This window comes from Lutjanus erythropterus, chromosome 21 (genome assembly GCF_056507025.1).
Source record: "Lutjanus erythropterus isolate fLutEry1 chromosome 21, fLutEry1.hap2, whole genome shotgun sequence".
In the NCBI taxonomy this organism is placed as follows: domain Eukaryota; kingdom Metazoa; phylum Chordata; class Actinopteri; order Lutjaniformes; family Lutjanidae; genus Lutjanus; species Lutjanus erythropterus.
Genome location: NC_139337.1, coordinates 5975036 through 5988891, shown reverse-complemented (window position 1 = coordinate 5988891; position 13856 = coordinate 5975036). Strand labels below are relative to the sequence as shown.

The following is a 13856-nucleotide window of genomic DNA, read 5'->3' as shown; positions in this document are numbered from 1 at the left end:
CAGGATAGCAGGCTTAACTTTACATTGAGATATATAAACAGCTGATCAACTTACAGTGGAGGACTTGTTGTCACTTGTTATCATCAATTTACAAGGTTGCGTGAATCCTGTGCTCCTGCAGAGCTCCTGCAGAGCTTCTGCAGAGCTCCTGCAGCCTGCCTGTCTCTGCTGTGTCTGGGAAGGAGGGGGGTGTGGGAAAACAAATTGCTTGAACCATATATTGTATATTAAACAGGATTAAATCCAATGTAATATACTAGACTACTACGAGTCTATGGCTCCGACTCACTATTTGGACTGGTGTACTCATTTTTGCAAGCCCGGTGACCAGATATTACTCCTTTAAGTATATGCATATATGTGTCACGCAAATGATTAAACTCCAATTATTGCTTTACATCTGTCAGACATGCCTCTTTTAACCTACATTTCTGAAAAGATATGAGACAGCTTAAAGAGCTTTTTTAATAAGAGAGTGGAGTTGGCATATTTTACCATATTAAAAAGACGAAAAAAAAAACCTTGTTGAGGCGGTGCTCTTCAGGAGAGTCCAGGCTTAACAGCCCTAAATGAGCTGTAAGTGTTATCATTATGCTAATGAAACCTTCAAATAAATTGGCTCACTGCACCCAGATGCTCATTGTTCTCTGCTGTCCTGAGCCATATATTATACAAGAGGTAGGCAACCCTGGGGCATCCTGGTGCCTCAGCAGCTCTGTTAAGGCAGCAGGTTGAGATCCAGCTGAAACCCCTTATCAGGGGGACCGTGCTGGGCTTTGTGATCCATGCAGAGCAACGGCGCTCTGCAAAACCCCCCCAGCTGTGACAACAACAGCAGCATCATTGCCATATGAAAGTGTGTTCAGATTCAGACCAGTCTTGGATCCCATCGGTTGGCGTTTGATGATTTTCGCAACAGCCAATGTTTTGGGATTTCCGGTGTAGCCAGTGAATATGCAGATAACTGATATCTGGGCCAAGACTTTCACTTCTCTGCACCGATCATTGTGTACGGTCCGATTAGCAAGAATTTTTAGATGTTATGGGTTTAGAAAACTGCTCACCTCTTTAAACAGATATCTGAATATGAATGCAAATAAACAAATAAAACCAGGACTAAAAAAATAGTCCAGCCTTCAGATTTGCTTGGATAACACAAGGTGAAGATTTGCTTTGCATTCATTTGAATGCAACTTACTTTTCCATTTGTGGGTGTTTGATTCATGAAAATGTCACTAAAGAGTAAAAAGAAAAACTTGATGGTACAGAGCTTGAAGTCCTTTATAGAAAGAGAATTTGTACATCACTTTTACAACCAGCCGATGAAGCTCTGAATTTTGTTTGTGCTTGACAGGAAATTCTACAGAAGAGAAAAAAAGTAACCAGTTCTTTAAAATGACCTGCACATTCACACAGGTGTTTCCACTTATTCTTGACACCACATGTTGTGTGCAGCTTTGTATTTTATTGTGTTTTATGCGTACTTTGTATAACTTTCTATTATGTTTATTTCCAAGGGACTACAGATGTCAATTAGGGATAAGCTATAATCTTGTACAGTGCATCAAGTGGTGACTTTATGTTTTAATAATTAAATCGTTCATGTATTATTATTATTGCTATTATATATTAACTTTTTTATACTGCATTGATCAAAACAAAGTTAAAAAGTACTTCATGGTGAAAAAAATGTATGTCAGGAAAATCCAAAACATAAGATATAAAACAAGAAAAAAATCATTTAAATAGTTACAATAAATACCATGAATGTGAGTGTGTGTCCTCTGTAGTGACTATGAGTTCAACTTCCATCCCTGGCCCTTTACTGCATGTCATTCCTTCACTCTCTCCACCTTTCCTGCCATAAGCCCCCCCAAAAATATATATTTAGGTGGTTTAATGACAAGTCCTGATTTTGGATCTGTTAGTAGTGCAGTATCAGACTCGGCTGAGAGGGAGCCAGCAGATCACAGATATAAGCAAGAGCCTGACCATCAAAATCTGAAAAACTAAAACTCACAAAAGGCAACAAGAATTAGTGCCATGAGGTCACTTCTCTTTGTGCGAATTAAAGGCGTTTGCATAGCAGCATTTTGCATTCTTTGTGTCATCTGTTGATATCTAAATGAAGTGCATCATAGCCGCCAAGCATGGAGGAGATAAAAGCATGGATGACTATTCGTAGAAGAATCATGGAAATGTCAGTAGTCTTTTTTTTCACAGCAGACATTTTGACTTGTCAGAGTAGGAAAAGCACTGGAGTTCCTAATAATATTGATGGCTCTATTAAAGGGTCCCAGTAAGGCTTGACAGTGAACCAGCATGGATGATACCAGGACCCTGAAACTGAAGCAGCTTAATGGGATACAGCCAATCATTTTGTTATTTAGACCTGTCCTTTTCCTACTATGAACGTCTGCTATTAAAAAGGACCTATTAAGCACAGTCTATATCCACCTACACAGTCCTGAGATTAATTAAAAACACTGCGTGGGTTCACCACGGGTGTACTGGTCCTTCACATCACTTAGCATTACGAAGAAAGATTCTCTTCATCTGAGTGCTTCTTACATGAAGCCCCGTGTTTCATGAACAGCCGAGCCTTCATCCACCAAAAAACATATTGCTTTTTCTCTCTAAAATATAGAGCGTTAATGTTCCAGTCATGTTTTCATGACCGCTCTGGGAGTTATTGCTGACATCATGCTCGACCTCCATCATGTTCTTATGAAATATTTCCCTCAGTAATGCCCCCCCCTCCCCACCATCAGCAGCCTTCAACCCTCAAGGCCCGCTGTGATTCATGCTTCCAATCACAAGCCCTGTCAATAATTAATGACGCTCTCTCGGGAGGTGAATGGTTGATGTTTTTTTTTCTTTCTCTTCTCGTTACTGGATAGTCCACATGCTCTGGGGATTTGTTGCCAGAATTAGCTGAAAATCACCAGGTCGGATTTCTCTGGTCAGAACTGAAAGTGCAGGACTCAGTGTTGATTCACTGTAGGGCTGCAGCTAATGATTATTTTCATTACAGATTAATCTGTCAATTTTTTTCTCCATGAATAGATTAGTTGTTGTCCATAAAATAATGAAAAAATTTGATCTATTTTTCCCAGAGTCTAATGTGACATCCTCAAATGTTTGTTTTGCTCATAACTCACAATATATTCAGTTAACTGTCATAGAAGACCTTAAAAAACACAAAATATTCACATTTGAGGAGCTGAAATCAGAGAATCTTGAAATTATTTAATTAGAAAATGACATTGTTGTGAGCTCTTTTATGTAAGAACTCCTTTGTCTCTGCACTAGAATCTACCAGAACTACTTTCTTTTAACTAGAAAGAAAATATTTCCTACATGAAACTGCTCACAACAAGGTCTGTGGATTATAGAGGCCAGGAGAAAAATATAATGTTCCCTTTAATGGCTGATAATTAATCAATTAATCAACAGAGGTGGCATAAGTCCACACATTCTGTACTTAAGCACAAGTATAGACACTTGACTGAAAAAAGACTGGTAAAAGTAGAAGTGCTGACTCAGCTTCTTTACTCAAGTAAAAGTGAAAAAGTTCAGGCTCTAAAATAGACTGAGTATGAAAATAAAAAGTCGTCCTCTCAAGGACATTTCTAAAAGCTGAATCTCACCTTTTCTCCACACCCCTGTCTCTGTCTCTGTCTCTTTTGTCTTGTTACAGCCTGTCACATCTGTTATCTTGTTTTTGTCTTGCTGCGTTGTTTTCATCTTGTTAACGTATTGTTACCTCATTTTTGTCTTGTTACATCTTGTTAGTAATTTTCAAATCACTGTCGTGTTACATCCTTTTGGTCTTGTTTTGTCATTTTTGCCTTGTTGCATATTTTACATCGTTTCTGTCTTGTTATGTAATGTTACATTGTTTTCATCTTCTTACACTGTTTTCGTCTTGTTACATCTTTTGTGTAATTTCTGTCTTTATGTCATTTTCATCTTGTTATGTATTGTTACGTTGTTTCTGTCTCATGTCGTTTTCATCCCATCACATCTTTTACGTCATTTTCGTCTTTACGTTATATTCATTTTGTTACATACTGAAACACCCTTTTCCTTTTGTGTCTGTGTTTTTGTCTTGTTATGTCTTTTATGTAATTTTCATATTCTTATGTCTTGCTGCATTGTATTCATTTTGCGACACTTTTTACATCACTTTTGTTATGTTATGTCCTTTAGTCGTTTTCATCTTATGTCTTTTTTGAAAATGTAAGTAGTAGAAATTACATATATTTGTATATTTGTGTTAAAATGTAGGGAGTAAAAGTAAAGGTGTCAAATAAATAAATACACAAATACAGATACCTGAAAAATCTACATAAGTACAGTAACTAAGTATTTGTACTTTGTTATATCCCATCGTGATTAATCATTTTTACTTGAGGATGTTTCTATCTGCTGTGGAGATGTCTCTATCAAGCTAAGGACAGAATCAGAAGCATTTCACTGAAGACAGTGTTGACCTGCTGTGTTTTCACTAACAGGATGGACAAGATAAAAACAGTGGAAGATGGAAAAAGGGGCATTGCAAAAAAAAAAAACTGAGAGAGGAAAAGCTTTGTGCAAACGAGTCCCACAGGAGTGAGTGTGAGAGTGGGTTAGCTGGGTGTCACCTCCTGCTGTTTGCTTAAATGAAGCCATTTTCGCCGGCTCTCCACAGCTGGGACACAGATCAGATTTCTGCCCTAATTAGAGGATCAAGTTGATCTCCTGAGCCTCTCGTTGTTTACAGTGTAGAACATGAGGGCCTCGTTTGTTCTTTTTTTTTCCCTCTTGTTCTTTTTCCTTTGTCTTGTCACACCGTTGTCTGGCTTTATTTAGGTCAGTGTTTTTTTTTTTTCTTGCATATAGTCACCTATTTGTGTTCACTCTGTTTGGTCTGATGTCTGTCAGCGCTCCAGGTCTCTGGAGTCGCTGTGTGTTATGTAAGCTAACCATGTCATTTCATTCTACTCAAAGCCTTACACCCCAGTTCCCTTGTCTTGTTCCCTTCCTATACTGTCCTCCTCCTGTCTCTCTCAGTTGATATTAAAGGCCATTATTGACATGGTACGAATCTCCAGAGCTGAATCTAACATATGAAATGAAATGCATAAACACTCTGCACAAGTTCTTCACCTTTGTGTTCCCTTTCTATTAGTCTTTCTTCTTGCTCTCCTTCTGTCCACCCACTCACCTCTAAACCAGCTAATCAATAGTTCCCACGCTTCCACGGCTCTTAAGGCCGCCCCCTCTCTCCGTCTTCGCTCTTTTATCATTGTTTTCGTAATTCTCTCAGCCATGTAAGACCAAAGACGTGAGTATGAGAGAGAATCTCTTTATTTGCCCCCAGTAGGGTCAAATTTCACTGTCGACTAAACAGAACTTTTGATTTAGAATAGTTTCAAAGTAAGAAAGAGATTGATAAGCTAAGCAATCACTGTTCAAAATAATATTGTGCCGGAGCTGTTAATCCCATTCTTCAATAACCCAATCATATTTTAAATGCCACTGAAATGTGAAGCTCTCTGCGCTGTTCATTATGAATATCATAAATTATCCTACAAAACTTGGCAACAACTCAATAAATGCTTCACCTTTGCAGACCAAATCAAAGAAAAGCAATTAAATGCTGGTTTTGCCTTGAGTTTATTCTAATGCATTTATATTAATTATAATGCAGGGGAGAACAGGGTAAGATGAACAATTTAACATTTTAAATGTTTTCTGCCAGGAAACATAATTTTGGTTGATAATAGCACAACATCTGATTTAATCTAAATATAAAGATGTGAAATAATTATTTTATATAAATATGTCATTTGCCACAGCTGTAAGGAGCTGGGAAAGCTTGAAAATGCTTGAAAAGTGCTTGAATTTGATTTTGGAAAAGGTACACAAACCCTGAAATTGTGGTTTTAGTTGAACCCCCCAAAGGTGGCATGGACCGCACGTTGGGAACCAATGCTTCACTGAGTGTCTGTATTTATCTACTCACACATCCTTCTCACCTTTTATACCTCTGACCTGTTTGCATGCCTGGATTTATTTAAAAGTACCCCCTGACATCCTGAAAATTTGGATGAAATCCGTTTCTGTGAAGCCATTCACATCACAATCCCAACACTCCTGGCACACACGCACACACACACACACGCACACACACACACGCACACACCTCCATACAAAAGTAGCAGCCACTGCTCCAACAAAAGCCATAATGAAAAAATTGGCTCTCTTTTCCCTCGTCCTCGTCATCATCTGCTCCCAAACAAAAGGCAAAAAATAATCTGATCTGAGCAATGAATCTGAATGGAGCACAAAGCCTTATTTTCATTGTTCTGGCCCTCATTCCTAGTGGTAATGAAATTGTACTTGCCAAGTTGGATCACTAAGGGGATGCTGTGTGAGGTGAAATGGACAGGTGCATGCAGGCGTACTATAAACAATGGAAAGATGACCTGTTGATTTGGCCCAATGCAGCCAGGCACACAGCTCATGGAGGCACTTTAAAACCCTCAGATTAACACAATTTGCCTCAGAAATCACATTCTTTCTCTGAATCATAATTCAGTCAAATCTGAGCAGAGAGACATGATCCACATATTTTTACATTCAGTGTTATATACACTCTCTGAGGAGAAAGGTTGTGGCCTTGAAAACCAGTCTCTGTCTTCAGACCAATTTTTGAAGGTCTCATCTTGGAATCTAACATAGTTTTACTCTAGTCTTGTCTCAGTCTCAGACAAAGAGGACTCTGGATTTCATTTCAAGACCACTTAAGACCCTACAGCTGTGGGGATGTCACTAAATTGCCTGAGCATTGTCTGACTTATTTGTTAACATCATTACTGTGATTGAAAGTAACACATCCTGCTTCAAATGCAACCAATAACAAGGCTTGTTGCTGATCAGAATCAACAAAAAAAAGTTTTAAATTGTTTAGGAAAAGAGAGAAAAGTTAAGACTGAAGTACTGAATAATTGTTTGATAGATTCTGTCCTGAATGTCAGTTTTTAGGAGAAGACAAGAGTCACCCAGATACGACATACGAAAATAGATACATCGATTTCAAATGAACTGTTCTTTATGTTAGCATGGATGTTAAACAATACATCCACTAGAGGGTGCCACTCAAAGTTTCTCCAAAGAAGAGTCAAACGTGTCTGGCAGCAACAAACATGGCGGCACTGGTTGAGGTTGTAGTAATATACCTCTTGTGAAAGAGAGAAAAGCGGAGGCATTTTTTAAAACTTGTTCTTCCTGTCCTTTGGTTGTGTCTGACTTGAACTGTTGGCTTCACTGCCCCCAGTGAACTTCAGTTGGGGCTGCTCCATTTCGTCTGTATCTATAAGGTTTCAGAAAACTTGTATAAATGTGGACAAAATGAGCGCAGAGTACGGACAGAAGGCTCTGTCCATATCTATCTTTGTATTTGTTTGCTCATAGAAAACAAAGGAAAATTTCCAGACATAGAACTCGCTTCTGCCTTGGTCTTGGTCATGACTTGGTCTCAACCCCTAAAAGTCTCGGCCTCGTCTCAGTTGGTACACTCTGGACTTTGTCATGACTTGGCCTCAGTAGGTGGTCTTGACAAAAGCATTTCCAAGGTTTAACGTCTTTATACTTAGGGTTTACAGCTCCCAAAACTCCAATTAACATTTACTGGAACTCAGAATGTCCTGCATTGCTGGGGTGGTACAATGGAGGGTGTTGGGTTCATGCAGTTGTCTGATTTCCCTTGAACGATCAAACACTTGAGCCCTATCCTTCTTTAACCTTCCTCGACCTGCGTGCAGCCGACAGAAAGAGACCATGTGCTTGTCCTTGTTCAGAGAACGCTCTGAAAGCAACATAACAAATTTAATTTACACTTTTTACATCCATGTGTGTGTGATGTACGTTTCTGTGTGACAGGTGCACAGCAATTGTTGGTTGTGAAGGCTGTACAGGATACACTGCTGCTGTCCTCCAGGTCTGGACAATAGAACTGAATCTGTTATGTGGTATTCCTTTACAAAAGAAAAAAAAAAGTGGACATCAGACTAACCAGCTCCTAAACTGGGACACAGCTTACCCTGTTGTTAGGTCATCACCACCTGAGGTCAGATGATGTGCATGTTTCATTCAGTGAGTCAACACAGGAGACATATCCTCTTTTAGCTTGTTTATATTGCATGATATCTTGGTTTAGCTCGACAGCAACATCATCCACATTCAGAGTATTTTGTCTCTTTATTCACAACCAGTCCTGAAACATTCTACTGTGTTACAAACACTGTATTTTTTCCAAATAAATTTGCTCTAATACATACTTTATTATGCATTTATTAGCAGTTAACTGCACACTTGTCAACAGTTAACTATGCCTTTTGCAGCTACCTGATCTAAAGTGAGAATAAGGCCTTATTAAGATTAATAAAGCCTTTATTATGCACTTACGAACAGTTAACTATACTTGCTCTGGTAGTCTAGGCAACAGGAAGAGATCAGTTTTCATTCTGAGTGTTTTCTGCCTCATCGTGGCGTCTGACTGGTCAGAACAGATGGAGAGAAACAGGAAAGATGAATGACGGAGAGGATGACGTGTCTGTTATATTACAGTCATTTTCGTGATGTCCAGGAAGAAATGAGAAAAAGAGAGATCCCGAAAAAGGAAACAGCACATAGGTAACTGTAATAATTCAAGGTCTGGGAGATTGTGATGACGGAGCGGGTGATGGAGGAGAGGAGAGGGAAGACGAGAGGGGAGAAAGATGAAAAACACAATAGGATATATACAGGAGAGGGATGATCTGTCAAAGAGGCAAAGAGGGGAAGCAACATTTCATGTTCGGGGAGATTAGACTGTGATACTCTTTTCCCTCTACATTTGTCTGAGTTTGTGTGGCTGGATGATTAAGATCATGTCTAACATGTTTAACTGTTTATATCTTGTGTCGAGGCTGTTTTTTATCCAGACACATGCTGCATCTTTTGTCTGTGTTGGGTCCTTTGACACATAGAATAGTCATATGTGCCTTCAAGCACAGAGATCAGTCTGCACAGAGGACAAGTACTGCTCCAGTGAACCGTGAAGGAGCGCAGGGAACTGACTTAAAGAGAAAAGAAAATTGTTCTTCTCCACTAAATCTCAAAAGGGACGTTTTCTTCTCATAGTTTTCCAGAGCCAATCACTTTATCATTTCACCTTAATAGCCACATGAACAGAATCAGTGGAATTTGTTTCAGGCACTGTGGCTGAGGTGGGAGCAAGTCACGCATGTGCAGCTCTCAAGTATTAAAGAAAATCCCAAGTTGCTGTGGTGAAAATCACACAAGTCAAGTCGAGTCCCTGCTATAAGTCAAACAAGTCACAAAACGAGTTAAATGAAATTCTAATGAAAAATGCAAATATTGAATTAAAGTTGTTTTGAGTCATCTGTCTCAAGTCTAAGTCAAGTTTCAAGTCATGAATATCAAATCAAAGACAAGTAGAGGCTTTTATAAATGTTAGCAGGTCTCAAGTCCAGAGTCATGTGACTCACCCACCTCTGCTATATGATAAACATCCCATACACTCATACATACAGTGCTCAATCAAAAAAAAATAATTAAATTCCAGAGCATTTATGTGCCCATATTGTGTTGGATCCAGTATTCATTATTGTTATATTTTGGCAGTTTTTTCCTGTGATGCATAATGGGGCTACAATAAGCTGACATTAAAATTAGTAAAGCAATTTAAATCAGTTTGCAGCTGAGTAGCTTTGCTTTAAATACATGATATACAGCATTTTCCTAAAAAGTAGTGTTTCCTTACTTTCTCATTATTTTGCTGTTCAGGACACTTCACATCCTGGCATCTTTCTGGTGCGTTTACCTTCCTAGAAAATGTAACCTGCTTACTTTAATGTTTTTCTTTAATGTTTTGTGTTGTACCCTACAATATTTTTGTGTGATATGTGTAGACAAGACGGTGTACTTCTCTTTTCCTCCAGCGTGAAGAAAAAACTGATGCAGTTTTCAACCGACAGCAGCATTTGGCAGGTGTGATAAATCTGCTAAATGTTGCTAAAAAAGATGCAGCGTGACTGAGAGTATAGAGGGGCAGGGGGGGCATTTCATGAATAAGTGCCCAGAGGGGCCCGTTCTGTCATAATCTGTCTGTGGACTGAGTATAGTTTCAGTGATGGCTGTATGACACTGTCTCTGTCTCACTTTGAATGTCTTGAGTTGTCTGAAAAGAACAAACTCTGTGAGGCTTTTTTGTATAGAAAGCCAAATGCGCAAAATCAAAACTTAATAAATTAATTATTATGCCACCAAAGGCATGAAAATATTTATTTTAAATAAATAAAAAATAAATGAAAAATTAAAATAATATTAAAAATAAGTGTAGCCATTAATTTGTTCAGTATTTATTTACCTTTGTGTTCATTTCCCTATGTATTTACTTTCCCATTTAATTGATGTATTTCTAGTTTTATTTCTGCATAATTTTTCCTTTACATTTCTTCCCCAAATTTATTTTCCCGAACTTATTTATTTTTTTATTGTCTTTTGTCTTCTGTTTCATCATACAAGTGAGGGGGCTGTCAACTTATGTTAACTTATGTATAAAGTAATTAAACTAACTAAATAAAAACTAAGTAACTAAATAATATAGAAATAAATACATACATATATAAATGAATACAATGCTGAATAATATGGGAAAGTAAGTAAATAGGGAATTAAAACAAAGGTAAATAATTGCAAAAGCAAATTAAAACAGAAATATCAATTTATGTGACATTTTATAAATGAATAAATGCCTATATTTATTTGATTTTGCTGCATTTTTTATTTATTTATTTTTGATTTTGGCAGTGTTATGGCATATTTTTGGTGATGTTTTCCTGATTAATATTCCACTTGAGTTCAAAATATGTGAAGATGAACCATGGTGTTCAGATGAAATATGTATGGTAGATTAAGGCTGGGCACTGTGCCTCAAGTCAAGGATGAGCTTTTGGGGTTTGGATGTATTGAGCTGGAGGTTGTATTTGTAGCAGTGTGAGTACTTTGGCTACCTGCTGCCAGTAACTGTGCGTGTTGTTGGACTGGATAAGAGGCTTATCATGTATAATATGTTGGCATGAATTCTAATTAAATTCTCTTTTCTTTCCAGTGAAATCAGACAAGATGGAGAAGAAAGAGGAGAAACTGGAGGACAACACAAAGAAGGTGGACCTGTTCGACCCTCTGGATAAAGATGAGCCAAAGGGCAGCGTGAAGGTTGACTTCATCAGCAGTGAGACTCCAGCCCAGGTGGAGAAAGAGACGGAGAAGGAAAAACAGAATGAAGCACAGAAAGAGAAGGAGAAAGAGGCCGAAAAGCTGAAAGAGAAGGAGAAAGAAGCAGAGAAGCTGAAAGAGAAGGAGAAAGAAGAAGAAAAACTGAAAGAGAAGGAGAAAGAAGAAAAGCTGAAAGAGAAGGAGAAAGAAGAGGAAAAGCTGAAAGAGAAGGAGAAAGAGGCAGAGAAGGCAAAGGAGAAGGAAAAAGAGGCAGAAAAGATGAAAGAGATCGAGGCAGAAAAGATAAAAGAGAAGGAAAAAGAGGAAGAAAAAGTTAAAGACAAAGAGTCAGACAAAGTGAAGGTGACAGAGAAACAGGCTGAAGAGAAGAAGGAGGAAGAAAAGGGGAAAGAAAAAGAGTCAGAGAAAATGGAGTCAATGCAGCAGAAAGCAGAAAAAGAGGATAAAATGAACAAAGCAGAAGAATCACTAGATAAATTGGTGAAGACAGAAAAAGTGGAGGTGACAGAAAAAGTGGAGAAGACAGAGAATGTGGAAAAAGTGGACAAAAATGAAAAGCCCAAAGTGGAGGAAAAACCTGAGAACAAAAACAGTGAGAAGCTTGAGACGACAGAGATGAAGGAGAAAGAGCAGCACTTGGACAAAGTGGAAACGACCCCAGAGCCGACACCCGTCAAGGTTGACACCAGTTTTGATAAGGAAGAGAAGAAGGCCGACGCAGAGGTGAAGACGATGGCAGAGGTGAAGGAAACCAAGAAAGAAGAGGCCGACGCAGACAAAGACAAGATGACGGAGCAAGAGGACAAAGTGGAGAAACCGTCCGAGAAGCCGGCGGAAACGCCAGCCCAGAAGAACGAAAAGGAGGAGAAGCAGGCCGACAAAAAGACTGGGGAGAAAAAGGATGAGAAGAAGGACAAGGCTGCAAAAGCAGACGCGGGAGACAAGGCCAAAAAAGCAAAACCTGCAGCTAATGGAAGCAGCGCCACACCGAGCAAAGACCTGAGTGCAGACAAGAAGACCAAGGTAGGATTATTGTACTGCACACTGACATACTGATGAGACAAGGAGAATCTATACTGAAAACAAACACAGGACACAATTTATGTATCGCAAGCAGTGTGGCAGGTTGAGTTTTAATCTCTAATTGTAAGAAGGAACACACTGCAGGTATGAAACCATCCAACACCTCACACAACTCTTATTCCAGGACACCATGCTTATTTGCCTTCATCAGGTTGTTGTCTGAGATTGTTTCCTGTTTCTTTATATACAATGTAGTCCATCAATCACCCATGTGACTTTATAAGACAGATAAGAATTACCATGTTGGCCGAGTTACTTGAAAAATAATAATTTGTACATGTAGTTTGATTTCAACAACTATCAAATTTGTTACCCAGTTGTACGTTTGTGCTCTTCCTGGGGCCCATGTTCCCATAGTTCTTTGTCTTCAGGGTCCTATGTACCTATAGTCCTAAATTCCCAGGATCCTATGTTCCCAAGGTCTTTTGTTCCCAGGGTTCCATGTTTCTGGGGTCCTAGGTTTTCATAATCCTATGTTTCCAGGGTTCTATATTCCCAAGGCCCTATGTTCCCAAGGTCATGTGTTCCCAGGGTCCTATTTTCCTAATGTCATATGTTTCCAAGGCCATATGTTCCTAAGGTCCTGTGTTCCTAGGGTCCTATGTTCCTAATGTCCTATGTTTTGAGGGCCATATGTTCCCTGGACCCTGTGTTTCCCAGGCCCTATGTTCCCAAGGCAGAACCAGACCTCGTTCACACACCCTCCAATTCTGAACAAATCGCACTTTATTTCTGAATGTAGGCCTCTCAGAGGCAAGCAAGCAAGTCATAAAGACACAACATGTAAAGCCAACTTTGGAGTCATTAGGGGCCCTTTTCCACAAACATTGAACCGGCCCCATTGTGGTTCAAGCACCTAATTTTGAACCATTTTGAGCATTTCCACCAAAACGAAACTGGTTCAGAACCTGAAAATTTGCTTCCCAACTGGAACCAAAAAATAGCTGGTTTTCCTTGGGAACCAAAGTGGGTATGTCATATTCCTACTAGTTGCTGTGCATTGTGCAGGGTCCTCTGTTGATGACAAAGTTGATAACAATGGCTCTACTCAACACTGGGGGAAATATGGGCTGGTTCACTTGATAGCACCAAGGTTCCAGGGATTTTGAATGGAACTGGTCCAAGAGCCAGATCTTATTTGGTAGGAAAGGACCCAGTGAGATGCATTTCTTCTCCTTAGGAAAGAACCTTTTGACTGTATGTGGTTAAAAAGATGGGCTTCTCTTCTTATATTTATAGTAATTTACTTTTTCCTTATAAAGTCACATGACTAATTGACGGCCTCAGATACCAGCTTGATGGAGTGAATATAGCTGAAACATTTGGAGAATAAAGAATGATATAGTGGAGAAGAGTTGCATGACATGTTAACTGTTGAGGATGAGCCCAAATGACAGAATGCCATTCATGACACATGCTGCTCAAGCTTCTGTTGCTGTTTTTTTATGCCTATTGTATACATACAGTTTATTTTTTTCTGA

The 13856-nt window shown here is 39.0% G+C and overlaps 1 protein-coding gene across 1 annotated transcript in view; it reads left to right on the top strand.

Annotated features, from left to right (window-relative positions):
- LOC146307226 (uncharacterized) overlaps window positions 1-13856 on the top strand; it is a 160763-nt gene that overhangs the window by 125309 nt on the left and 21598 nt on the right. Inside the window, exon 8 of the mRNA XM_084746840.1 lies at window positions 11165-12315. Within this exon, the coding sequence (XP_084602966.1) occupies window positions 11165-12315 (1151 nt within the window). The remainder of the gene's footprint in view (window positions 1-11164; window positions 12316-13856) is intronic.